This window comes from Mobula hypostoma, chromosome 9, assembly GCF_963921235.1.
Source record: "Mobula hypostoma chromosome 9, sMobHyp1.1, whole genome shotgun sequence".
NCBI classification, from domain to species: domain Eukaryota; kingdom Metazoa; phylum Chordata; class Chondrichthyes; order Myliobatiformes; family Myliobatidae; genus Mobula; species Mobula hypostoma.
This window is the reverse complement of record NC_086105.1, coordinates 142321206-142349176: the sequence shown is the minus strand read 5'-3', so window position 1 is coordinate 142349176 and position 27971 is coordinate 142321206. Positions and strand designations below refer to the sequence as shown.

Here is a 27971-nt window from a genome sequence, read left to right as displayed (position 1 = left end):
TTCAGATTCATTGAAGCCAATGAACAAGCTCATCAAGGACCAAGTACATTTGCACATAATCTGCAGTGGCAAATAATAACTAATTTCTCTTCCAGTGATTTGCTTTAAAGCAAGATTACAAATTTAAACCTGCTTTTGCTTTCGTTTCTTCCTGAGCTTGCTGCTTTCTCAGTAATTTAATTACTATCTGTGGTTTCTAAATGTTTTATGAAATGGGTTGAATTAAACACATTACTTTTATTGCAGTAATAAAATAAAATAGGTTTATACTGACTATTTCTGAGATCAATTTTTATTCATGAAAGGTTGTTTCCATCCAACCTAAAACGTAGAAGCAGAATTGGGCCATTCAGCCCATTGAGTTTGCTCTGCCATTCCCCAGTGAACTTACAGCAAAGAGAACCCTTCAGCCCATGAGCCACATCCTTATTAGACTGGATCACTAGTCGTCTTTACTCAGGCAATCCTCAGGCAACTGAGCACTAGGTTAAACTCTTCTAATATTTTTATTTACTGACAGTCACTCTTGTTGATGTTTAGAGCTCAAACAAGACAAACCGGAGTATTTCCAAATGTTCTGCTTCTTTCTGCCTGATTAAAGACAGCAGTGGCAAGACCCACCATAGAGGCAGAATGGCAATCGCGACATGAGGCACATATCCTGGATGAAAGGGGTGGTTGTATTATATTTATTTATTTTAAATGCCATTTATAAATTTGTTTTTATAATAAAAGAATGTACCTTTTATATATGCAGTTAGGTGAACTAAATAAAGGCTGTCCATACCATGGTCCACTGGGTCCACTGTCCCCACCTATCAGATTCCATCTTCTTCAGGCCTTCCTTATTTCCATTTATTACCTCATGCCTTTTTACAGCATTTCCACTCTTTTCTCTGCCTTCTCCCTATAACCTTTCATCTACTGAATAAGACCATAAGACAGAATTGGAGCAGAATTAGGCCTATTTATTTTTGCAATTTTTGAAAGATTGCTCATAACTTGTTCATAACGTAACGATGCCCAAAATGTTTGTTCAGTGTTCAAATGTGACTGAGTTCTAAACTTTCCATTGCTTCATAGTCGGTCATAGTGCACTGCAGCACAGAAACAGGCCATTCAGCCCATTTAGTCAATGCCAAACTATCGATCTGCCTAGTTCCATCGACCTGTACCCGGACCATAGCCCTCCATACCCCTTTCATCCATGTACCTGCCCAAATTTCTCTTCAATATTAATCTATTCTGCATCCCCTACTTCCACTGGCAGCTCGTTCCACATCTCATCCTTAAATATTTCACTCTTAACCCATGACACTTAGACTTGCCACAAAAGGATCCTGTTCCTTAATTTATGAAGGCATTTGAAAGTGTGTAACTGGCAGTAAGCTTATGATTTGGCACACTGTTGATCTAATGACATTTTTTTGGCTTGGATATACTGCAGTTTTGTGGAAGAGGAGTTACTCCCTTGGGTTGGTTCAGTGAGCTCATGATTGAACTTCCACCATTTTCCCGCCTCAACCCCGCATTCTTTGCTTCAATTGGGTTCCAAAAATCAATTAATCTGTGACTAAGTTCTTTGATTGCTCACAGCCTTCTGTGATTACCAAAGCTTCAGTCTTAGTGAAAATGTTGCTTTGCTCCTGCCCTGCCCTAAGGGCCTAGTCCGTTGTAGAATGGTGATGGTGCAACTTCAGTACTTTCAGAGCGCCTTATGTGGTTTCCATAACATCAGTGAGAACAAATGCAGACTGGGTGACTGGTTTGCAAAGCACCTGTAATGGCTGTTCTGAGATCGCAGATGCATGCTCTCTCAATTCCTCGTCTTGTTTCCATTCTGACCTGTCTATCTTTGGTCTTCTCCACTACCAGGTTGAGGCACAAAGTAAACTAGAAGAATATTCTCCCTGGGTAGCATACAATCTAATGATCTGAGTATTTAACTTTACTACTTCGGGGACGATTACCTTGTGTATTTTTTTCATTCCTGCACCTGTCCTCGCGTTTTCTCTTTCCAAGTTCACCCCTCCTCTCTTTTGTGGTCCCTTTACCAATGATCCACAAACTTCACCCACCATATTCCCTCCCCCATCTGATTGGATCAGCCCTTCATATTTCCCTGAATGGATTCCTTTCATACACGTCAGATTACAGCACTTGTAGCCTTGGTGTCGCAGCAGTTGTCTCCACCTTGAGCTTTCCCCCCACCACCTGGCTCCATCTGCCTCGATTTCCTTATCTGATTCCTCCTATCACCCATCTGTCTCTCTCCTATTTTCACCCCTCCCCTATCTGGCTATGCCTTCCCATCATCCTTCACCCCTCCTCAGTCCACCTATCATATACCAGCCCGTGTCTTTGTCCTCCCCTGTCCACTCTCAGTACTAATGCAGTATCTTGACTTGAGACATTAACAATTCCTTCCTCCCCACACCCCAGATGATGCTCGGCCCGCATAGTGTTTTGCAGACAGCTTCTTTCCCTCTGCAAGCAGAATTTTGAAGAGTCCATGAATATTGCCTTGCTCTTCCTCTTTTGCTCTTTTTTTAAAATTTTAATTTATAGTAATTTTTTGTCTTGTAATGAACTACAGCCATAAAAACAATTACAGGATTTACAGTGATCAACATGATTCTGATATTCTTCTAAGTTGTAATTCATCCTAATGTTAAGAACCCTCAGATAAAAGCTCTTTACAATCATTCGTTATGTCTCGTATGTTGTGAGTAATCATGATTTCTCCATGATACTTCTTGGCAAATTTTTCTACAGAAATGGTCTGCATTGCCTTCTGGGCAGTGACTTTACAAGACAGATGACCCCAGCCAATATCAATACTCTTCAGAGATTGTCTGCCTAGTGTCAGTGGTTGCATAGCCAGAACTTATGATGTGCACCAGCTGCTCTTATGACCATCCACCACCTGACCCTGGCTTCACGTGACCCTGATCCGTGGGGGTGGGGGGAGCTAAGCAGGTGCTCTGCCATCCCATCTTGGCTGATTTATTAACCCCCCCCCCAAACCCCTAAGGAATAAAGTCACATTTAATTCCTCAAAACCCTAAGAAATACAAACCCTGGCTATCTAACCTCGCTCTTTATTACTGCCCTCTCATCCCAGGAATTAACTTGGTGAATCACCTTTTGAAATGTCTCCAGTGCTACCATGCTTTTTTTTTGAGGTAAGGAGACCAAAACTGCACAGTACCAGTTGTGGCTTGGCTAATGCCTAACCAACTGTAACAAACTTCCATTATGTTAAATTCCCAATCCCTTTGCAATCAAACCCAATATGCAGTTTGCCTCCTGGAATTTAAATCACATTTATTTGGTAGTTTTTTTTAAAGCACTAGGTGGTCTCAATAAACATGACTGAAGCTACTGCATTGTTGTTAAAACCCAAATGAGTTGCTAATCAAGTTTATTGTCATTCAACCATGCACATGTATATAGCTAAACAAAACCATGTTCCTCGGGGACCAAGGTGCAAAGCACAGTAAATCATGTACAGAACATAAATTGATAGTAACACAATAATATTAACTAATATCCTTCAAGGAAGGAAATTTACCAATCTTAGCTGATCTGGAATACATTGCTTTCAGAACACAGCAGAACTGTTGAACGATGATTTGGAATGAACTTAAATAGTGACATTTCCATTAATGTCCATACAGTGAAAGCAAATTACACAGATTTTGTTAACTTGAGCTGGCATTTGGATCTTGATTTTCCACAGGAGAAGCAGATGTGGTGACACTTAGACTTCCTGTTTGTCTTTCAGTCTCATTTAAAATCGTGCCACAAAACCTTGGAACATGGAGTAAAAATATGAGTAAATATTGGCTATTATTGCATCTCTTAAGGGACAACCACTGACCAGAGGTTTGAAAACAGTCCAGTCCTGACATTTCAAAGTTATTTCTTACTCTGGAAAATGAATACAAAAAAAAATACTGAATTACTGTGTCTTGTTTCTTTGAGTTGAAGATTATGCTGTACTTGTAAATTTGCTTTACTCTATAATTAACCCTGCGGGATAATGCTGCAGGTTAGATTTAAACTTAAACTTTCAAACATGGCATTTGTTCAGCTAGTTACAATAATTGGAAAATTCACAATTTTCAGCCATAAGAAATGACCAAAATGCATTGATTTTTGCACCTTGTCATTTATGATAATTTATCTTGGTGGTATACATACAATTAATATTTTCCTGAGCTAGACTTGGTATGGCTTATCACTGCTTGGGAGTACTTCTTGGAAATTTGGGATGTGGCATTTGTTTCTTGAAACCCTATCCTAAGTTGATCAATAAAAGGCCAAAATTTTTGTAATGCAATCATAGCTTTCTAACAAGCAGAAGGGCACATTCTGAATGCATGCTTGAAGCCGCGCGACGAAACAATTGCTATTGAAGGTGAAAGTAATTTGTGATGCGGATTTGTTACTGCATTGTTCGGGGTTTTGACTGGTAACTTCTCATTCTAATAGAATGCAAACCTCTATTACGAGTTCTAGCTTGGGATCAGCAGATGAGAGTTCACTTGCAGAAGCAGAAGACAGTCTAAAGACCGTCCACCTTGAACTTACAGAAACATGCTTGGATATGATGGCTCGATATGTTTTCTCTAACTTCTCTGCTCTGCCCAAGAGGTTTGTATTCATCATTTTGTCTCTTGAGCCATTCTGAAATGACTTTAAACTGAAGGAATATACTGAATACCACAGAAAATGGCCATATGATTTGTGCTGGTAATATGCGATACATTAACCACCTTATCAACTGCTTTCAGAACCACCTTGTCTCACTCTTTCCCTTGTATGCTTATGCACTGCTCCTTAAATGTATCCAAACTATTTGCCATGATTCCTGTGTTTAGTGAGTCCCACAGTCCAATAACTCCCTGGGTGAAGATGTTTGAATTCCTGGCCTCATTTATAAGGAGCTATCTAGGGGTGGCATGTTGGCGTCATGGATGGCATAATCACTTTACAGCGCCAACATCAGGGTTTGATTCTTGCCACGTCTGTAAAGAGTTTGAACGTTCTTCCCCATGACCACTTGTGTTTCCTCTGGATGCTCCAGTTTTCTCCCACGTTCCATTTATAGTGATCTTGCATTTTATTGTTTACCTGCACCCTACTTTCTCTGTAGCTGTTGCACTTTATTTTGCATTGTTATTGTTTTACTTTGTTCCTCTATACACTGTTTAAATTGATCTCTAATGAACAGTGTGTAAGACAAGCTTTTCGCTCCCCTCTCACCCTTGCTCTTCTCCCCTTTCACTCTTATTCCATTCCCTGTTTCGGTTCTCCTGTCACTCCTTCCTTTCACCTGCTCATCACCTCCCTGTGGTGTCCCTCCTCCTCCCTTTTCTCCCTTGTCTCCAGCGAACCACTCTTCTCTCTGATTAGAGTTCTTTTTCAGCCCTTTACAGCTCTATCTCCCCCCTCACCTGGTCTCACCTATCACCTGCCAGCTTGTAATGCTCTCCTCCCCACCACCTTATTCTGGCTTTTATTTCCTTCATTTCCAGCCCTGCTGAAGGATCTTGTGCCAAAATGTAAAACCATTTATTTCCCTCTGTCGATTCTGCCTGACCTGTTGAGTTCCTCCAGCCTTTTGTGTTTGTTACTCAATCTTTTCACTGTATCTTGGTACATGTGACAGTTCCAATTCATCAAAGTGCTGTGCTGTACCCAGATCACTGTTCTAAAATCTAAGTAATGATTTTAATTTAACATGTGACTGATTGTTAAGATTTCCTGTGATTTCTTTTGCTCATTTTCACGAGGTTTTCTTTGCTTTGTGTTTCTCTAAGGTCCCCTGTTGCAGAGTTTCTCCTTGGTGCAGGAAGGAGTAACACATGGCTAGTTGGGAACAAGCTAGTCACGGTGACTACCAGCAGTGGTGTGGGGACGAGAGCACTAATGGGTCTTGATTCCTTGGACCAGAAGAGCACTGAAGAGGCTTCCAGGTGTTGTACAGCCTGCTCTGTGGCAATTGCAGCTTTGGTAGAAAGCAAAATATTTGTGTGTCATTGGCTTTATTTATTGGATGGCACAGTCGTGAAGTGGTTAATGTAGTGCTTCAAAATACTAGTGTTCTAGGTTCAATCCCTGTTGCTGTCTCTTAGGAGTTTGTATGTCCTCCTTGTGGTCATGTATGTTTCCTCTGGGTGCTCAGGTTTCCTCGCACGTTCTAAAGACGTATGGGTTAGGGCAGGAGTTCCTGACCTTTTTTATGCCGTGGACCAATACCATTAAGCAGGGGGTCTGTGGCCCTCGGGTAGGGAACCCCTAAGTTAGTTTTATTGAGCTGTGAGCATGCAATGTTGATCCTGGAACTTGTGGGCTACCCATGTCGAATAGCTGGAATTACCCGAACCGTGTTGGTTGTTGATGCGGAATAACATTTTTCAATGTACATGTGACTAAAATGCTAATCTCTTAAATTTACCACAGAAGTTTAAAAAAAAAATGTAATGGTGTAGATTATTTTATGATTAAATATGATGGATTTGGAACGTAACAAGCCAGGGTTTTATTTTCCTGCCACAAACTGTGATAAATGCCGTAGCTGTGTAGTTGGAGGTTAGAATATTTGTACAAGTTAGATTTACTGTTTTGACTCCAAGGATGGATTCATCTCTGCAAGTGAAGACCACCCAGGAAGCACCTGCCAAGCTGGAATCTCAAACCAGTCAGCAGATCGGAAAGGCGGCCCGCCTGCGAGTGAGATCCATATCAGGTGAAGGTTGCTTCAGGAGAATCTTTATAAAGAACTGTGTGGCCAAACTGGTTTAAGTATCATGTCTCTTGCTAGAGTTATTGCTTTTATAAATCAAATGAGGTACTTTAATATATCATAGAACACAGAACATAGCACAGGGGAAAAAGCCTTTTGGCCTGCAGTGTTGTGCCGAGCCAGTTAAATCAATAATCAAATAGCTAACTAAACTAATCTCTTCTACATACACAACGTCCTTATCTCTCAATTTCCCTCACATTAATGTGCCTACCTAAACATCTCAAAATTACGTTGATGGAATATGATGGTTTGTACATAATAGGGTAAATACTATTGATGTCTCCTTGATCAGTGAGCGTTATTTCTAATTGATTTATTATTGTCACATAATAAGATACAGTGGAAAGTTTTTTTTGAATGCCTTCCAAATTGTTAGTATAAAAGGAAAAATGTAGTACATAATGTTATGGTTGGAGGATGTGCAGTGCAGGTAGGCAAAGTTCAAGGGTCATGACGAGGTAGATTAACAGATCATCCTCATTGGATAAGAAGTCCATTTAAGAATTGCGCAATAGTGAGCTAGAAGCTGTATTTGAATATAGTAGTATGTACTCTCAATGTTTTTCTATTGAGTGAGAGGTTATCATCTTGTAAATTCTTAGATGCGCACATGGATGATAGAAAAATGGAGGGCTATTTAGCAGGGGGTGGCAGGTGGGGTGGAGATACGTCTCCACCAAAGGTTAGGCACTCCTTCCCTCTGCTAGCCTGCTGGTCACCCTTGGGTGAGGTGTAGCATCTGCCTAGCTCTCTTTCTCTCTCTTCCCCCACCCCCCACCCCCGCCACTCCTGGATTAGGGACACATGAAGCCATGAGAGCAGATGGTGGATGGTCGTATAAGCAGCTAGTGCATGTCACATAATCAGGACTTGTGATCACTTGTGCCAGGCAGACAATGGCTGGGGGTCACCCATCTTGTAAATACACCGCCCAGAAGAAGGCAATGGCAAACCACTTCTGCAGAAAAATTTGGCAAGAACAATCATGGTCATGGGAAGACCATGATTGCCTATGTCATTTGACACAGCACATAACGGTGACGTAGGAGGGAAGTGTTAGATTGATCTTAGAGTAGGCTTAAGGGTCGGCACTACTTTTGTCGGCCAAAGGGTCTGTACTGTGCTATAGTGCTCTACATTCATCATAGTCTGGGCTGTGTTTACAGAACGAGACTGTATATTGAACCAATAAGGAATTAAACCCCCCCCCCCAGTCATAGGATAGAAGGTAGTTATCCATTTGCCTAAATATAAGAAATTCTCAGCATGCTGGAAATTCTGAGCAACACAAAATACTGAAATGCTTGGCAAGTCGGGCAGCATCTACAGAAGGAAAAACAGTCTGTTTCCGGCGGAGACCCTTTACTTTTTACTGAAGTATTGTTTAAGTATTATCTTGATATCCAATTTATCATATTCCAGCAGTCCTACCTATTGACCACATCCATTTAAAATCCTTACTTCTCTGCTAATTGTCATAACTAATAACTTGTGGCTTTCTGGGATAATGCATTCAGGTTTCTCCAAACTTTGGATTTTATTTTAGTCATTTTATTTTGACATTTTAACATTTTGACCCCTTGATCTGAATTCATGCAATGAAAAGATGGCCCAGTGTTAACTGATGACAGGCTGGTGCCATTTGTTCAAAGTAAGTTTGTTATCAAAGTGTGTCACCATTTACAACCCTGAAATTCATTTTCTTGCGGGCATACTCAAATCCATAATAGAATAATAGCTATAATAGAATTAATGAAAGACCATTTATCTTTTGTTCAACCAATGTGCAAAAGATGACAAACTGTGCAAATGCAAAAAGAAAGGCATAAATGATAAATATCTAGGACACGAGCTGAAGAGTCCTTGAAAGTGAGTCCATAGGTTGTGGGAATATTTCAATGATGGGGAAGTGATGTTGAGTTAAGTTATCCCCTTTGGTTCAAGAGCCTGATAGTTGAGGGGTAAGAGCTGTTCCTGAGGCTCCTGTATCTCCTTCCTGATGGCAGCAACAAAAAGAGAGCATGATTTGAGTGGTGGGGGGTCCCTGATAAGGGATGCTGCTTTATGTAGATGTGCTCCATCCTGTGAATGAGACCATGCCTGACATTCACCTTAACTAGATGAGCCCTTCTTAGTTTCATAAACTATTAAATCTTTGCCCAACAATAGCCTGTTGCAATTGAGTTAAGCTGATGATGAAGCTGACAGTTTAGTAATTGTTTGTATTGGGGTGTGGGTTTGGGAAAAGCAAAGTACAGAGGAATGTATTTACACAGATACCATACATCTGCTACTGAGTGGCATTGACGTTTTCAGAATGCTTCAATTTCTGAATACTTTAAAATGCAATTTCTGGCTAATTCACTGAGTTGGAAGTTTTGCTGTATTGAGACTGTTTTTCCCCCTTCTTCACTTAGAAGTGACATCTGGTGTGGATTTACATGTTGTCAGCTTCTCTCCAGTGTTCCATCAGCAGGCTTTATAAATCAAATATGGCATGTTGGGGTGCTTCCAGCTTTCTCCATTTCGCTGGAAGTTTCAGTCAAATTTATTCAACAGATAGAACATGCTTCTATTCCAACTGGTACAGTTAAGTCAGATTAGAATATTACAAGACTGGAATAGTAAACTTTGTGCAACACTTGATCTAGTTAATTGTACCTATGTTGTTGAAATTAACACGTAATACCTATTGACTAACTTTGAATAAACCAAGTTGTATCTGTTTCAGTAGTTCCATTTAGTATCAGGGAAGTATATGCAATATACGTCCTGAAATTCTTGTTCTTTGCAGACATCCACAAAAACAGAAGTTGCCTAAAGAATGAGTTATAGTTGAAATATTAGAACCTCAAAGTCCCCCTACTCCCCCCTCCTATGCACAAGCAGCAGCAAATCACTGACCTTCTCCCCTGCCACCCCCACCCATTACTGCAAAAAAGCATCAGCATGCTCTACACACGAAACATGCAATAGCAGGGCCCCCAATAAAGCACATAATCTGCAGTACAGCAAAAACTAATTGTACAAAACAACTGACTGATGTACGGGTTAAGTCTTGCACCATTTCCCCTCTCCTCCTCCTCTCTCTTCTCCTCCTCTCCTCCCCCCCCCCCAAAGTTCTCCAACTAGAGAATCGACAACAAACTTCCCCCACCAACGAGAGAGATTTGATAGGCTGGGTACACAAGAGACTGCATATGCTGGAATCTGGAGCAACGATCCTGAAAGTGGAGGAGTGGTCACAGTTCAAAGTAAATTTATTAAAGTACATAAATGTTACCATATACTACCCGGAGATTCATTTTCTTGCCAGCATTCACAGTAGAAGAAATATCAATAGAGTTCATGGAAAAAATACACAAAGACTGACAATCAACGTGCAAAAGAACTTTGGGTCAAGCGACATCTGCAAATGAAAATGGACAGTGGATGTTTGGAGTTGGTTTGTCTAGAGCGAAGGAGACTGTGGAGGGAGCTTAGAGGTTTATAAAATTAGAAAGAGCATAGATAACGTGGTGGTCTCAGCCTTTTACCCAGGGCAGGGAAGTTGAAAGTTAGAGGGCATATGTTTAAGGTGAGAAGGGAAAGGTTTAAAGGGAACCTGTGCGTCACTGAGGGCGGTTGAATGGCAGAGAAAGTGATGGAGGCTGGTACAGTTACAATGTTTAAGCCATTTGTACGTGGATAGAAAAAAGTTTAGAGAGATGTGAGCCAATTCTGGAACTTGGAAGAACGAGAGGAGATATTATAGAAACATAACATTATGAAAGGGGTAGAGGCAGGAAAGTTGTTTTCACTGGTAGGTGAGACTAGAACTAGGGGGCATAAACTCAAGATTCAGGGAAGTAGATTTAGGATGGAGATGAGGAGGAACTGCTTTTCCCAGAGAGTGGTTGAATCTGTGGAATTCTCTGCCCAATGAAGCAGTGGAGGCCAGCACAGTAAATATGTTTAAGACAAGGTTGGATAGATTTTTGCATAGTAGGGGAATTGAGGGCTATGGGGAAAAGGCAGGTAGGTGGAGATGTCCATGGCCAGATCAGCCATATCTTATTGAATGGCGGAGCAGGCTCGACAGGCCAGATGGTCTACTCCTGCTCCTATTTCTTATGTCATTATGTTCTTAAATGTGGGCAAAAAGGGACTAGTTTGGGAATCCACATTGTTCAACTTGGGCAAATTGGGTTGAACTGCTTGTTTCACTGCTATATGTCTGTGACTATGACTTATTCAATTATTTTAACAGTTTATTTACAATAATTGCAATTTAATTAGCTGATGGGACGTATTTGTAAAACTAGGACCAGACTTGTATATTTGATTATCTGATGCACAATTTAGCAGTATGTTGCTTTTGCTACTGTTCTACAGAATGTTTTTGTTCTAAACTGGCCTTTTCTATTTCTCAAGGTGGGCATGCTCTTCATAGTGAATCAGTTCAGAATTTAAGTCCCTTGGTATCACCCTCGGACAGCGAGGTCCGTGTTCCCTCTGCAACTCCAGCTCAGAAAGGATTGGACAACCGCAAAACATTGCATCAGGATGCACCCCCATCTCGCGACCAGCTGCCCTCCCAGAAGGAAAAAGCCAATCTGGCTGAATATGCATCTGTGCTGACTCAAGGATGGGCTGAAATATACATCCGTCGACCCTCGGGTACGATCTTTTTATGGAGCTGTCATCAAGGTTTTAAGGTTGATTGTGGATCTAATGAACCTTTATTAGTTATAAATTGAATTAAAGTTATAAAGACACCAATGAGGTTCCACAAGACAGATCAGCAGCTGACATTCCACTATTCAAGAAGGGAAATGAGAAGCTAAACTGGTATCTCATGTCAGTGGCAGGGAAGCTAATGGAATGGATTCTTGGTGATAGGAGCTATGAGCATTTGGGAAAACCATGGCCTAATTAGGGATGGTCAGCATGATTTTGTGTGGGGCAAGTCGTGTCTTATTAACTCGATTGAGTTTTGAGGATGTGATGGAGCTGACTGACAAATGCAGAGCTATGGATGCTGTATGTGTGGATAACGTGGCTGCTTGGATTCAGAGTTGGCTATGACCAGTTAATGGGTATTGGGGACTCGTTCCAATTGGAGCTCCATAACCAGTGGCGTTCTATTGTTTGTAATTTATATAAATGACTTGGATTAAAATGTCAATGGGTGGGTTAGATTGTTGGTGTTGTGGATAGTGTAGAAGATGGCCAAAAGTTCGTTGGTTATGTGCCGTGTCGTATGATGTGGGCCATCATGATCTTTCCATGACCATGATTGTCCTTGGCAAACTTTTCTACAGAATTGAATTCCATTGCCTTTTGGGCAGTGTCTTTACAAGTCTGGTGACCCCAGCCAGTATCAATACTCTTTAGAGATTGTCTGCCTGGCGCCAGTGGTCGCATGACCAGGACTTGTGATATGCACCAACTGCTCATACGACCATCCACCATTGCTCCCGTGGCTTCACGTGACCCTGATCAGGGGGCTAAGCGGGTGCTACACCTTGTCCAAGGGTGTCCTGCAGCTAGCAGAGGGAAGGAGCACCTTGTACCTTCTTTGGTAGAGGCATATCTCTACCCTGTCCAAGGATATACAGGATATACCTCAGTTGTAGATGTGGGCAGAGAAATGGCAGATGGTGCTTAATCTGGCCAACTGTGATCTGGTATACTTTTGGAGATTAAATATAAATGGACAGTGCTCTGTTGGCAAGGGCCTTTACAGTGTTGATATGCAGAGGGATCTTGGGGGTTCAAGTCCATAGCTCCCTGAAAGTGACTACACAACCTGATAACGAAGCAGATGGCATTCTTGCCTTTTATTAGTTGAAGCACAAGGTGCAGTAATGCATTAATTTCAGTTCATCTCAGAATCAGGTTTATTGTCACTGACATTAGTTGTGAAAGTTGTGGCAGCAGTACAATGCAGGCGTAACAAATAGAAGTAACAAAAGTGTGAGTGTAAAAGAGGAATAGTGAGGTAGTGTTCGAGTTAAGGGACTGTTCAGAAACCTGATGGATGGGAAGATGCTGTTATTACAATATCGAGTGTTCACCTTCAGGCCCTGTACCTTCTCTCTTCTAATGAGAAGAGGGGATGTCCTGGGTGGTGAGGGTCCTTAATGCTGGATGCTGCCATCTTGAGACGTATCATAACTATCTGATGTCTTGGTCTGAAACATTGACTGTTTATTCTCCTCCCTGAGCTGCTGAGTTCTTCCATGGTTTTGTGTATATTGCTCAAGAGTTCCAGATTGTAGAATTTATTTTGTCTGTGCTTCCACTGTATCATACCTTTATCAGTTTTAATAGTACTTCTTTGGTACCTTGTAGGTAATGCAAGCTGGCTTCTGTGTCTGGAGAATCCACCAAGCCCGTTTTCCTCTGAGATAAACAACATTCCCTTGCAGGAGTTGTCCACGATGCTGATGGCAGTGGAGAGAGTGACTGATCCATACCAGCAAGCACCCAGTCGATCAGAATCTATGCCGTACCACAGCCTCACATCAAAACCACCTTTGCTTCAGCGTTTCAACACAGGTTAGTAAGTCTCGCTTCTTTTTCCAAGCACAATGCCTTACTCCTGAAATTCAGCTGGGGGCCCAGGCAGCATCTCCAGCAAAGGAAGCTATCCATGATCCAAGTCATTTATGTTCCCTAACAATTGGAATGAATTAATGTTCAAAGTAAATTTGTTATCAAAATACATGCGTATATGTCACCATATGCAATCCTGAAGTAAGTGTTCTTGGGAGTATACTCAATAAGTTTAATATCCATAATAGAATCAATGAAAGACTGTACCCAACATGGCAGACAACCATTGTGCAAAAGGCGACAAACTGCAAATATAAAAATAAATAAATAAATAAGCAATAAATTCGAGAACATGAGAGTAAGCCCATAGATTGTGGGAGCAGTTCAGTGTTGGGGTGAGTATAGTTATCTCTAATTCAAGAGCCTGATGGTTGAGGGGTAATAACTGTTCATGAACCTGGTGGTGTGGGTCTTCAAGCTCCTGTACCATCTTCCTGATGGCAGCAGCGAGAAGAGAGCATGACCAGGATGGTAGGGATCCCTGATAATTGATGCTGCTTTCCTGCAATAATGCTCTGTGTAGATTGTTTTTTAGGGTACTGAGAAAGTTGGGAAGGTGAGAAGGAGCAAGTAGGCAGGTCTTTAAATAATGGAAGGAGTAAAGGATCATGGTCAAAGCAAGTGGTAATGGGGAAATTTAAATTTATTTAATGAATATAAATGAAAATAACAAACTAGACCTGAGTATTTGGATTCTGACTTCTGCAGATTGTATGGTGCAATGAGCTTGGTGAAAAATGAGCTTGCTTTAACCATCGTTGTGATAGATTTGGAGTTGGTCGTAATGTTCCATGTGTTCTAACATTGATCTAGTACTTCAATTCATTATTTTTATCTTCCTCATGTAATTCATTAAAATTGAAATTAAAAATAACTCCTTGAAATGCATTCAGAAATGGTACAGCATTTGAGTCAAAAATATGTGGGCTATTTTATATGGACTAAAGTAAACACAGGTAAGTTTTGCACACACAAAGTTTCAGTAAGACTTAGCAAAATCAGGCCATTCGGCCCATCAAGGCTGTTCTGCCATTTGATCATAGCTAACTTATTATCCCCCTCAACCCCATTCTCCTGGCTTCTCCCTGTATCCTTTGTTGCCCTTACTAATCAAGTACTTAACACAACCTTTGCTTTAAATATACATAATGACTTGGCTTCCACAGCCATCTGTGGCAAAGAATTCCACTGATTCACCACCCTCTGGCTAAAGAAATTCCTCGTCTCTGTGCTAAAGGGATATCCTTGTATTCTGAGGCTGTGTGCTCTGGTGCTATTTGAACATCCTCTCCATGTCCACTCAATCTAGGTCTTAAATTATTCAAAAGTTTCAAATCGGTAGCAAGTAGAAGCCCAGAGCCATCAAATTTGGTGTGATCATGGCCTTACAAAGCCTCACCATTACATCCTTCCGTTACATTCTAGTCCATACAAAATGAATGCTAACATCGTAATTGCCTTCCTCACTACTGGCACAGCCTGCAATTTAAACTTTAGGAAATCCTGGACTAGGACTCCCAAGATCCTTTGTATCTCTTTAGCAAATAGTTTATGCCTTTACTCCTTCTACCAAGATGCATGCCCATACACTACTCTCCATTGTTTCCTTTAGAGATTGCTATTTTCAGATACAAAAGCTGTAGTGCGGAATCTGGCTGCCCGTGCTCCGAAAATGTTCTGAACAAGGATCAACCTGATGCTTGAGCTGAGGTTTGTGCTGACTGTACAGCAGCAAGTCTCAGATTGCTAGTGTACAGACCCTTAGAACTGGGGTATTTTGTAAATCAGCCAAGTTTAGATGAGAGAGAGCCATATTTTGGGGTTAGTTGTGCGACTCTTCGATACATTCTCAAAATTCCTGAAACTGGTTTGTTTTCTCCCCAGACAGTCGGAATCAGGTTTATTATCGCAAATGTGTCATGAAATTTGTTTTGCTGCAGCAGTAAAGTGGTATACATTTAATACACTATAAATGATAAGAAATGTATATCAAAAATGAGTGCAAAGCAGAGCAGAAATAGTGAGGTAGTGTTCATGGGTTCATTGTCCATTCAGAACTCTGTTGGAGGGGAAAAAGCTGTTCCTAAAACATTGAGCATGGGTCTTCAGGCTCTTGTACTACTATCAGACAGGAGGTAATGAGAAGAGAGCATATCCTGGATAGTGAGGGTCCTTAATAATGGATACCACCTTTTTGTTTTTTTTGAAGCATCGCCTTTTGAAGATCACCTTGATGGTGGGGAGGCTAGCGCCCATGATGGATAAGTCTCCAACTCTCTGCAGCTTTTTCTGATCCCGCGCAAAAGCCTCTCTATACCAGACAGTGATGCAACCAGTCGGAATGATCTCCACAGTACATCTGTAGAAATTTGCTAATCTTTGGCGACATACCAAATCTTTTCAAATTCCCTATGAAATATATTGAGGGTAAAGGTCACGGTAATTCATTGCAATGTCCATCACTGTGCTGGAGAGTAAAGCATGTTGTTTTTCCTCTCCTACTGTTGTAGAGGTGCTGGACCTGCTGATCCCCAGTTGCATTACCACTGGTGATCCCTGTAGACATCTTGGAGTAGAGCAGTGAGGCAGTCACTTCAATCTAATCTGTCTTCATCCCCATTCCCAATGTCCTGCATAGGGGAACAGTTCTTTTTCTCCCTGGCACAGAGCAGATGAAACCCCTGGTATTTCTGAGGAGAATCTGAAAGCCATATTATTTGTGAAGTCTGTTATGCAGGGTAAATTCTAACTTTTGAAATTTAGATTCTAGCAGTGTTCATATTTAAGTCTGTGATTTGAAAGTTCCAGTAATTTGGGTATGGGCTGCATTTCAAGTGCATTTCTTTTATATAAATTGTCTTTATAGGAGGAATTGTTAGCTCTTGATGTCGGGCATTTACAGCTCAGGCAGATCAATTGTTCTGTTTTCTGTTGCTTTACACAGCCACTGATTTCATTTCCCTTTGCAGTGGCTTCTTTCTCTTCTATGTGCCAGACAAGCTGTCAAGAAAAGTTGCACAGGAGCATTTCCTGGGCAGGTACATGCTAGCACCCTCAAGGGTCCCGTGAATCATTAGTATCCATGCATCCCGCAATGTTTCATGCCTCTGCGTGTTTGTGGCATATGTAGCTCTTTAATTAGCTGGAGTGGCATGGAATTTTTCCGACTCAGCGCTGCTGTGATGCAGCTCCTTTTTGACAAGCTACAGGTGCTGCTTTTAAACATTTTTTAATGAATTTTTTTTGCGATTTGCTTACTAACAAAGTGCTTAATTGTTTCATAATCTGGAATTTGAAACTAATCAGGCATGCCCTTCTCAATTATTTCTAAATAAGCTGATTTCATGCATTTGCTGCACATTACAGCACTGTTAGTCTTGTGTGATGTTATAATTTACTTGAAGCCTTGCTGTGTATGCTTTCCTTTAAACATCATAGCTCCCAGTAGTCTCAAACTCTGGTTTGTAATACCTTTGGTCTTCAGTAACTTGTTATTTTGTTCTTTATTGCCCACTTTGAATTGGGTCCGCATGTCATTGTTTACATAAGCCTTTCACCAGCAGTGTTGCTAAACTCCATGTGGCTGTGTGGGCATTGAATTTCTTTACAAATGCATTGATTAGTAAATCGCTTGTGTATTTACAGCTACAGGCAGGAAGGTTCATATTCATAGCTTGCGATGAAGGACTGTCCAAGCCATTGAACTAATGAGGAATGTGTGGATCACGAAAGACACATTTGACAGCATTTGTAGAGAGAATTAACTGTTCAGGCATTAGACCTTTTTGACCTGGACGTCCTGAGTGCTATCACCATTTTTGTCTCTTAAGTTACCAGCAGCCACAGGATATAGCTTTTGCTCCTTGGGGGTGGAATAAGTTCAAGTTCAAATTTATTGGTATTTAACCATATACATGTACACAGCTGAACAAAACAACACTCCTCTGGGACCAGTGGGCAAAACACAGTACATATAATCACACAGCACATAAAATAGTATGAACACAGTAATATTAACAGAAAGTATTTTGTAGATGTACGAGCAAATTGCATATATGGCACAGTTAAATATACAACAGTACAATGCTACAGGTGCGGACTGGGTATTAGCAGAGTGTTCAGAAGTCTCACAGCCTGGGGGAAGAAGCTGTTACCCAACCTAACAGTCCTTGTTCTTTTACTGCAGTACCACTGCTGGACAGTACGGAGTCAAAGAGGTTGTGGGACATGCGGGAGGGATCCTTGACAATTCTGAGTGCTTTGCAAACGCAGAGCTCCTAGTACATGTCCTGAATTGTGTGTGGGTTGGAGAGGAAAGACCATTTAGTAATAGTTCTGGCAATACGAGAAACTAATTTCCAAGTTGTTATAAGATCTTTTTGGCTTTGTTCCATATTCTTACTGTAGGGTAAGGATCAGGGCTGTACATGTATATCAGTATTAGGCCCTTTCCTTTGCTGTTAAGATCCAACATCACAGCATAAAGTGGATATAGTCAGGTTCAAAAAAAACATTTTGGAGAAAAGGCACTAGAAATACCGATTGGGCATTGGCTATCATTGTGATCAGTGTGTTCTATTTATCTTAAAGTAACAAGTGTAGTTTTATCTGGATACAGTTCAGTAAGCTTGCATTTCTTAATCACAGATTTGCAACTAGTCTCCAGTTTATGCCTTCAAGGTTCAAAATTTAAATTAATTTATCATGTGTGCATTGAAACATACAGTGAAGTGTGTCACAAACAAGAGAAAATCTGCAGATGCTGGAAATCCAAGCAACACATGAAATGCTGGAGGAACTCAGCAGGTCAGGCAATATAGAATCTATGTCTCTGGAAAAGAAATTAACGTTTTGGGCCGAGACATCTCAGCCAAAATGTTGACTGTACTCTTTTACAATATATGTAGCATTTTGTGAAGTGTGTGTGTTGATAACCAGCACATCCACAGGTGTGCTGGGGTAGCCTGCAAGTATCGCCACGCATTTTGGTGCCTACATATCATGCCTACAGTAATTGGCAGCGCAGTATAGAGCACAATAAAACAGAAACCAGCAAGCAACAAAACAACAGCTAAGCAAGCCCTGTTCTTCTTTCTCTCCCACCCACACAGATAAACAGGCCAACCCCAGGACAGACTTTGGAGTAGTGCTAATCTTTGTCCAGTTCCAGCATTGAGGAGCGATCAGGAGTTAGCCCAACTAAGTATGAAAGCAAACTGTGTGGATTATTTTATCTTTTAGAAATGCTAAAATTAAAATATCTACTTGTTTAATTCATATTCTGAGCTGTGGTAAGATGTGCATAAATTTACCTAAACCTTGTGACTGAAAGCACATTTTAATTACATGACATTGGGAACATTTTTAAATTCATAAAAAATGATTACTGTCATTAAAAGACTTGACACAGTTTAGAAACAGATTTAAAGGGGGTGTGGCAATGTAATGTTTTTCTATTTGAGTAAAATCAGAATCCTGGGAATTTGGAGAAGTGCTTTAGAATTCCATCAGCCATAAGCTGAAATGTGGATTATAAATCTGGAATAGGACTCCAGTATTGTAAATACTGACCATGAGGCAATAGAATTTTATTAAACAAAAATTAAATCAAAGGCCTAAAAGTAATAAGGTCTGGAGTTTACTGGTCTGTGGTTCCAGACATACAACTTTCTGAAATAGTCTAAAATGTGACTTTTTAAAAATTAAAATCTTAATGCATGGTGGCAGTATCTTCATCACACTTCTGCAGCTGAAAGCAGCTTATTATCACCTCCTCAAGGGCAGTCAAAGAATAAGCTATAATGTTGGCCTTGCTTGTGACACCCACATCAAGGTCCTTCGAAGCTCCCTAAAGATCCAAAGTGGAATTAGTGTAATAGATACAAGAGATTCTGCAGATGCTTGAAATCCAAAGAAACGCACAGAAAATGCAGGAGGAACTCAGCAGGTCAGGCAGTATCTATGGAAAGGAATAAGCAGTTGAAGTTCCCAGCCGAGACTCTTCAGCAGGTCCAGCAGAAGTCCTAATGAATGGTTTCTGCCTGAAAGGTCAACTGGTTATTCCTTTTCATTCATGCTGCCTAATCTGCTAAGTTCCTCCAACATTTCGTATGTCTTGGTGTGATAGTTATACAAAGTGAAAACAAACCCTTCAACTCAACTTGTTATGCCGAGCAAGTTGCCTATCTGAGCAAGTCCGGTTTGACCCATATTCACTGAACCGGGTGTTCCCAACCTTTTTTATGCCATGGACCAATACCATTAAGCAAGGGGCCTGTAGACCCTTGGCTAAGAGCCCCTTCTGTAAACCTTTCCTATCCATATACATGTCTAAATGTGTCTTAAACATAATTGTACCTATCTCTACCACTTCCTCTGGCATCTGTTGCATACAACCACTACACTTGTATGGAAAAACCTTCTCCTCAGTTCCCCTTTTGGTTCAGTGTTGTAGGGTGGGTGGAAGATTCAATGTCTTGTAGATTTAGACTTCCCCCACTCTGGGGGGGAAAAAGACTCTGACCATCGACTTCAACTATTTTGGAAACTTCTAAAAACTTCTATGAATGAAAATCTCTTTGAAGGAAGATATAGAAATCTTTGCCAGGGCTCTAGCAATATTTTCCCTCTCACTGCCATAATATTCTAGGATGCTCAAGGTCAGGCCCCAGGAATTTCAAAGTTCAAAGTAAATTTACTATCAAAATACATATGCCACTATATACTACCTTGAGGTTCATTTTCTTGCAGGCATATACAGGAAAATAAAGTAGTACAAGATTTTGCTATGAAAAACTATAAAAGGCAAGTGTTCAATGTTGAAGACAAATAGTGCAAATTTTTTTTTTAAAAGTAAATAACTAATACTGATTTGTAGAGTCCTTGAAAGTGAGTCCACAGGTTGTGGAATTAGTTCAGAGTGGTGAATGAGGTTCTCTACACTGGTTCAGGAAGGAATCTGATGGTTATGGGATGACTGTTCTGATCCTGGTAGTGTAAGGTTTCTGAGCCTCCTGCCCAATGGTAATAGTAAGAAGAGAGTGTGGCCTAGATGATGGGGTTGTTAATGGTGGATGCTGCTTTCTTGTGGCAGTTCTCCTTATCCACCTTGTGTGCCTCAGCACCTCTTAAATGAATACATTTTAACTGTAATTATTGTGGAGAAGGTCCTGAAAGCTAGGGAATTCGGGGAGGTCCTGAAATATATCAATATTATTAACTTCTCGCTCATCCTTGGATCTGCACGTAAGTGCATCATGTCCTATTACAACAAAATGGCAAAGTACAGGGTGGGGGTGGAGATGTGTCCCGACCAAAGGACGTGTAAGGTGCGCCTTCCCTCCGCTAGCCTGCAGGTCACCCTTGGGCAAGGTGTAGCACCTGCTTAGCTACCTGATCAGGGTCACATGAAGCCATGGAAGCAGGTGGTGGATGGTCGTATGAGCAGCTGGTGCATATCACATGAGTCGTGGTTATGTGACCACTGATGCCAGGCAGACAATCTGTGGAGAGTATTGATTATGGCTGGGGTCACCTAACTGTGAAGACACTGCCCAGAAGAAGTCAATGGCAAACCACCTCTAGAAAAATTTGCCAAGATCGATCATGGTCAAGGAAAGACCATGACCACCTACGTTATATGACACAGCACATAACAAATGAATGCTGAGTCACACTCAGCCTTTTATTTTGGTGAAAGCCCTAACTGATATTTTTGCTCTGAGTGTCAAATTTAGGTTTTTTTTCCCATTGTGTTTCAAAATCTGTCTGTACTGACATTTTCACTTAAATAAGTACATGAAAAATAAAGTTGGGAGCAATAACATTTTGGTTCGATTACTAGTCTGGAACTAGACGTTAAGAAACTCAAATAAAAACAAACCTGTTTGTGGGAGAGAAGGGTTAGACTGATGTTAGAATAGGTTAAAAGGTTAGCACAACATCGTAGGCCGAAGGGACCAGCGTGTGCTGTGTTCTATGTTAAACCTGCCAGAAACACTCAGCAGGTCAGATAGTGTGTGTGAGAAGAAAAATGTAAGTCAGATTTGAGATGCCTTATCACAACTCTGAGGAGCTTAGCCCTGAAACAGTTTCTCCTTCCTGGAAAATAGCAGCGCACACACATCTGGAGTAACTGAGCAGGTCGGGTAGCATCTGTGGAAAAGAATTAAATAGTCGACATTTTGGGCTGAGATCCTTTTTCAGGACTTGTTCTTGAGTGTCCTGAAGAAGGGCTTCAGCCTGAAATGTTGACTGTTTATTCTTCTCCACAAATGCTGCCTGACCTGAAGTGCTCCAGCATTTGTGTATGTTACTTTGGATTTCCAGAATATGCAGATTTTCTTGTGTTTGTGTTTCTCCTTCCTGAAATACTGTCTGACTTGCTGTATGTTCCCAGAATTTTGTTTTGTTTTCAAATTTCCTGTATCTACAATTTTTGTGATTATTTTATTTTCTTCTTCAGAGCCAGGAGTTCAAGTTGCAACATGGCAGTTGTGGAATTTAAATTTGGAATCAGATTTATTAGCACTGATATGTCATGAAATTTGTCTTGCAGTGGCAGTACAGGCAAATACATACAAAAACCAGTTACAATAAAATACGTATATTAAAAAGCAAGTAGCGCAACAATGAGCCAAACAGTGAGGTAGTGCTCGTGGATTGTTCAGAAATATGATGGCTGAGGGGAGGTAGATTTTCCTAAAACAATGAGTATGGTGGGAGACAAGTGCCCATGATGGAGCTGCCTGAGTTCAGAAACCACTGCAGCTTCTTTGTCAAATCTGTATATTGACACCTCCATATCAAACAGTGATGCAGCCAGCCGGTAGGAATTTGTGAGCGTATTTGGTGATGTACCAAATCTTCGCAAACTCCTAATGGAATGTTGCTGCTGGCATGCCTTCTTTGTAATTGTATTAATATGCTGGGGCCAGGATAGCTCCTTAGTGAATTACAGGCCTTGTGATTATGAAATCAGGTGATTTTTAAACATTTGACTGGCCCTGTAGTGTCCTACTCGGAATGGAAGCCTACTGTCCTGCATGGTCTGCCATGCATATGATTACAGACTCTGCAATGTGGTTGTCAACAAAAGCATTCAGCTGTGCAATATTTAGTCAGCACATGACTGTGCTGAATGAAGAAGGTAGTCCACCACCACTTTTTGATTGTTTAGGCATGCTGACTTTAAGTGACACCCAAAAGCTATGAAAGCTTCCTATACTGGAAGTTCACTTAAGTGGTGCTAGACCACACCTGTAGTGCATTCATTAGAGTACAGCTGGAGCAGATACTTGAGGTGATACACAACTGTATTCAAAACGGATCTGTGGTAACCCTAAATAACTCAAATGTTTAAGTTTTGGTGACATTCATAAATATACTGTAGTTCATTTCTAGGTCTTAATTGCATATGAGTACCCCAAACAGAGCTACATTGTTTATTTTTTTAATATAGGAAGTAAATGAGAGGTTAGAATGACAATGGCTTGACTGAGAGGTTAGATTGCAAGTTTGCAGGAACTGCACGCCTAGTTTCTATACTAAAGAATCATTCGATTGATGTTTTCAAGATATTGGGGTGAACTGATTGGGTGGGTGATGAGAGCCCCTTTCGTCTAATCTCATACTTCCTTTGATGACTCAGAGGATATGTTGGCCAGAGTCTATGTAACCACCTGGGAATAATCCCATTCACCCTATTTCTCTGTCATACTCCTGAACAACTACTCTCAGATGTGCCCCTCAACTCTGCTTTTTGTCATTAATCCACACTAAACTTTAATGTACAGTAGCCAGTTAACATATCGAATGTGGGAAGAAACCACAATATATGAAAGAACTTATTTGACCTAGAGAATATGCACGTTTATTATGGAGAATAGGTTTCATCTTAAAATCCAGGTTTGAAGTTGGGTAACTTCAAATGTAATATGCCCATAACCTACTAATCCTAGGTTGTACACCTTTAGGAAACAAAGATGGTGCAAATGTGAAACTACTACGCAAGCACTTGAATTGATACTTGATCAGTTGTTTAATTTTAAATCTGAGAGTGATTAGCAAATCCACTAAAGATCCATTGAGAGGCAGTGAAATGGAGTATTCATAGAGCAAGATCATTTATTATTTAAGTTGCAGAAAAGTCAGTGATCTTATCCAACATTTTTAAGGAAATTACGTAAGTGTTTCCCTAAAGTATAACTTTTAAATGGAAGTTAAGATTAGCTTTTTTATCACATCGAAACATACATGTGTCATTTTGGGTCAACAACCCCATGCAGTCTCCGGATTGTGCTGAGGGCAGTCTGCAAGTGTTTCCATACTTCTGGTGCAAACTTAAGTACTGTGCCAAAGTCTCATGTGTGTATATAAAATACAAAATTTATATATCCTAAGACTTTTGCACAGTACTGTATTTGTCAATGTGGAGCGGTTAGCTATTTTGTAAATCTGGCGGGAGCAAAGGATGTCGGGAATGACGATGGTGGAGCACCACAGGAGGGGTGTGTGACAGTTGGCAGAGGAGTGCCAAGGGCAGAGGGTGGTGCGGGTGTAGATACACCCAGCCGTGAGACACTAGGCAAGGTCATTTGATTCCAAGCAATTGGTTTATCGATCATTACAGGATGTCTCTCTGGTGCTTTCTGCTCCCTCCCGTCTCGTTTCTCCTTTCCCCTTTTCCCAACCATGATTCCCCTCTCCCAGCCCCCTCCTCACTCTCAGTCCACAAGAGACCCATATCTGAATCAGGTTTATCATCATTTACATATGTTATGAAATTTGTTTTTCTTTTGGCAGACAGTGCAATACATAAAATTACTACTGTACTGTGCAAAGTCTAGCTAGTGAGTGCCTTAGATTTTTGCACAGTACAGTAACATTCCCACAACTTAGTAACCCTAACCTGTACACCTTTGGAATGTAGGAGGGAAACCCGTCAAGGGGAGAATGGGCAAACTCCTTAGACAGCAGCTGGAATTGAACCCAAATGATTTTTAAAAAAAATTCGGCTGCAGATCAATCAAACTGTTCCTAGGACTATAATTCCTGAGATAAATGGTACCACAGTTTTCAATAAAACAATTGAAAGCCCTGAGTAAGGGAGCATAAGATATAGGAGTCTGCTCCGCCATTTCATAATTTCCCTTTCAGCTCCAATCTCCTGCCTTCTCCTTGTATTCCTTCATGCCCTGACTAATTAAAAATATATCAACCTCTGGCTTAAATGTACCCAATGACTTGGCCTGCCCAACTGTCAGTGGCAATGAATTCCGCATAGCTGATGAGTCTCATGGTTTTGATCCTTAAGTCTAGTGCTTGCACGAGAGAGAGAGATATATATATATTATATATATATATATCTTGTTATCACTGATAGCACTCCTTTTTAATTAAAAAAAAATGCCAAACCAGGATTTGGTTCATCTGCATTGGCAAAGAGTTCATTATGCTATATTGAAACCAGCCTTAGAGATTTCAGTTTGGTCGCACTGATAAATCTCAAAGGCCTGACTTCAATATATCTGTGTGTGGGAAAGGAGTATTTACTTTTTCTATGGCTAATTTTGTAGTTTTGCTTGTATTAGTGCGAATGTTATGCAGGAAATTCTGCAAGGACAAAACGTGCTAATCCTCCCCAAGCCTCCTTCCATCTCAAATAAGGCCTTGCCTGTTGAGAAGTTTCCAATTCTTGTCACATTCACCCAAACTTCAGTGAATAACATAATATAGTAGGAGTGAGATGGTTGATGTGTTCTGACTTTGAGCCAAATTTCTAGATTCAGTGGCAGTGGCGGAGGAAGGTGATGGAATGGGAATGCACTTGAAAGCCTGTGATTCTCCTGTGGAGTCTCACGAACTGGACGACTTTGAGGCAATGGTTTCAGAACCGATCTTCATGCCTACGGAGAGCCAGGAAGGAATTCAAACGTCGTATAGCAGAGTAAGTTGATGTACTCCTGTCTTGTTTCCATCACGGGCTTTGCCATTTCATTACAATTTGTACTATCAGTGTAATTCATGTAAATTAAGACTCTCTACCTTCATCTCCCTCAGCATTACAGTGAGCCAATTAACTGATAGCTTCAACCTGACAGCTATATTCAATATTTCAAGATTCAAGATTGTTTATTGTCATTCTTCAGTAAACAAGTTTTAATGGTTGTTACTCCGGATGCGATGCAGCATTTAAAAAAAAGGCAATAAGCATAACAAACACAAATATACATATAAAAGTAATCCTATAAAACCAATGTACAAGTAACTGACTGTGGCCACACATACATAAGATTAGGTCAAATACATAGACTGATTAGCATCACTATGTGCAAATGCAGGAGTATCATTACACAAGTATCTGTACGTAAGGTGAGTGACAGGAAATTATAAAGTGACAAAGTTACAGTTAAGAGAAACTTCTGGGTAGCATCAGTGTTTATGAAAATACAGTCGGACAATGACTGTCAGTTGTAGGTATGAGGTGTGGGGTGTAAATGTGAAGTGGTAGTGCATGAGGCTTCTGAGGGGCTTGGAAAAGTGTCAGTGGTTAAAGGCATTGATCATCTTCACAGCTTGGGGGAATTAACATTTTGAGTCTGGTGGCCCTGGCATTGATGCTGCCTAGTCTCTTCCCTGAGTGAGACAAGCAGTCCATAATCAGGGTGGGTAGGACCCTTCATGATATTGCCTGTGTTACGTACCCCGTAACTGGGTTGCCAAACCAGCAGAAATGGAACGCTCGGAGTCTGGATTACGAGGAACTAATAAAGTTTTATTAAGGAATTAAGTAATACAGTACACTAATCGTAAGGATATAAATGTAACAGGTGTGCAATGATAATGCACACATATACACAGAACTAGGGTAATAGGAATCAACCAAGCTCTATCGCAGTCTAGGGGTAAAATGATCAGTCTTAAGCGAAGCAGAGTTCAGTTTAGTGCAGTTCGCAGTAATCGCTGTTGTCGTACCGTTGGGGTGGGGGGGGGGTGGGGAGAGAAAGATGCAATTTGGTTTCAGGCAGACCTTTTGGATGTCTTCGCAGTTGGTTTCGGGCAGACCCTTTGATGTCTTCTATCCCGCTGTGGTCACCGACTGTGACCCCTCCGTTCCGGATACGATCGTTCTTCCGCAGTGAACCCGGCACCCAGGCAAGGGCGGACACACATCCCAGGTTCCCACCGATCGTACCTTTACACCCTGTGAGCCTCTGGTCGGTTCCTGCGAACTGGACCTCCAAACTCCCACCACTTGTGAGGGCACACTGCTCTTTCCAGGGTCTCGTGGTGTTGCGTGCCTTAGCAAACCTGCTCCTTTTATCCCCCTGCTGGGGTATCACCTGTCCATCAAACTTCAAACAGTTCAGGTTCAAAGCAACCGGTCTGTCAATAGCTAAATTGTGTTTCTTTCCCATTAATCCCTCTCTTCTCTCTTATTAGCATTTTGAATGTTTCTCCATTGTCTTTCTTATCTCTCTCATTAGCATCATCCGTCTGCTGGGCGTCATACATGACACCTGCTTTTATTGCCTTCCAGACCTTTGAGCCACGCCACCCAGCAATCTCCCAATTTAACATTAGCCTAATCGCAGGACAATTTACAATGACTAATTAACCTACCAACTGGTCCATCTTTGGACTGTGGGAGGAAACCCACACAGTCAAGGAGCGAACGTACAAATTCCTTACAGGTAGCAGTAAGAATTGAACAGTGGTTGCTGATACTGTAAAGCACTGTGCACTACACTACCTTGTTGCCTTTTTCTGGCACCTTTCTGCATGTACATCCTTGATGGCAGGTAGACTGGTACTGGTGATGTGATGGGCAGTTTTGTAGGAGTTGGCAGATTGCCCGAAGTCCTTGGGTTTGGGCTGCACTTTCTTCCAGTTGAGTCTTCCTGTGGGAGGTTGGTTCTCAGCTGATCAGCAAGACCCAGCATAATGCATAGCAAGTGGCAGGATGGCTTTGGCAACTGGTGAGACTCTGTTCCAGGTTCACCAACTGTAATAGCTACCACTGAGATTAAGAGTATGTTTGTTTTAACTTTAAGAAAAATAGTCATTCAAAGTTCAAAGTAAATTTATTATCAAAGTATATATGTCACCAAATACAACCTTGAGATTATTTTTGCAGACATGCTTAATAAATCCTTAAGGATAAGCTGGGAACCATTTTAAAGAAAAAATACTTTTACATTGAGGTGCTAAAATACTCTCAAACACATGAAAGCCCTTTAAGGTGAACGAATGGATCTCTCTGTTCATTTTCTCTCTCAATGATGACTGCTAATCGCTGCAGCTACAGCAGGCAGGTTTCCTCGCTTAAGATGTATCCATAAGAAATCCACCAGGACAACTTGACCACACAAAACCAGGCTCAGACCATTTCTATCCCACTGTTAGCTGACTGTTGAACGGGTGTACTCGTAATAGCTGAACTCTTAATCTCATAATCTATCTTGAAGTGCCTCTTGGACTTCATCTGCTTTGTAATTGCAACACTGTATTCTGCCTTGTAGAATATTCTGTATCTACCTTGATGTACCTGTAT

General features: G+C 41.0%; 1 protein-coding gene across 5 annotated transcripts in view; it reads left to right on the top strand.

Annotated features, from left to right (window-relative positions):
• Positions 1–27971, top strand: part of tsc2 (TSC complex subunit 2) — a 134043-nt gene that overhangs the window by 79930 nt on the left and 26142 nt on the right. For 2 of the 5 annotated variants that reach the window (XM_063059340.1, XM_063059337.1), the window contains 7 exons: positions 4525–4659; positions 5829–5984; positions 6645–6757; positions 11231–11476; positions 13154–13360; positions 16387–16455; positions 25201–25364. In XM_063059340.1, the coding sequence (XP_062915410.1) occupies positions 4525–4659; positions 5829–5984; positions 6645–6757; positions 11231–11476; positions 13154–13360; positions 16387–16455; positions 25201–25364 (1090 nt within the window). Of the gene's footprint in view, positions 1–4497; positions 4660–5828; positions 5985–6644; positions 6758–11230; positions 11477–13153; positions 13361–16386; positions 16456–25200; positions 25365–27971 lie in introns of all 5 variants that reach the window. The other 3 variants (XM_063059339.1, XM_063059336.1, XM_063059338.1) reach the window with 2 other exon arrangements.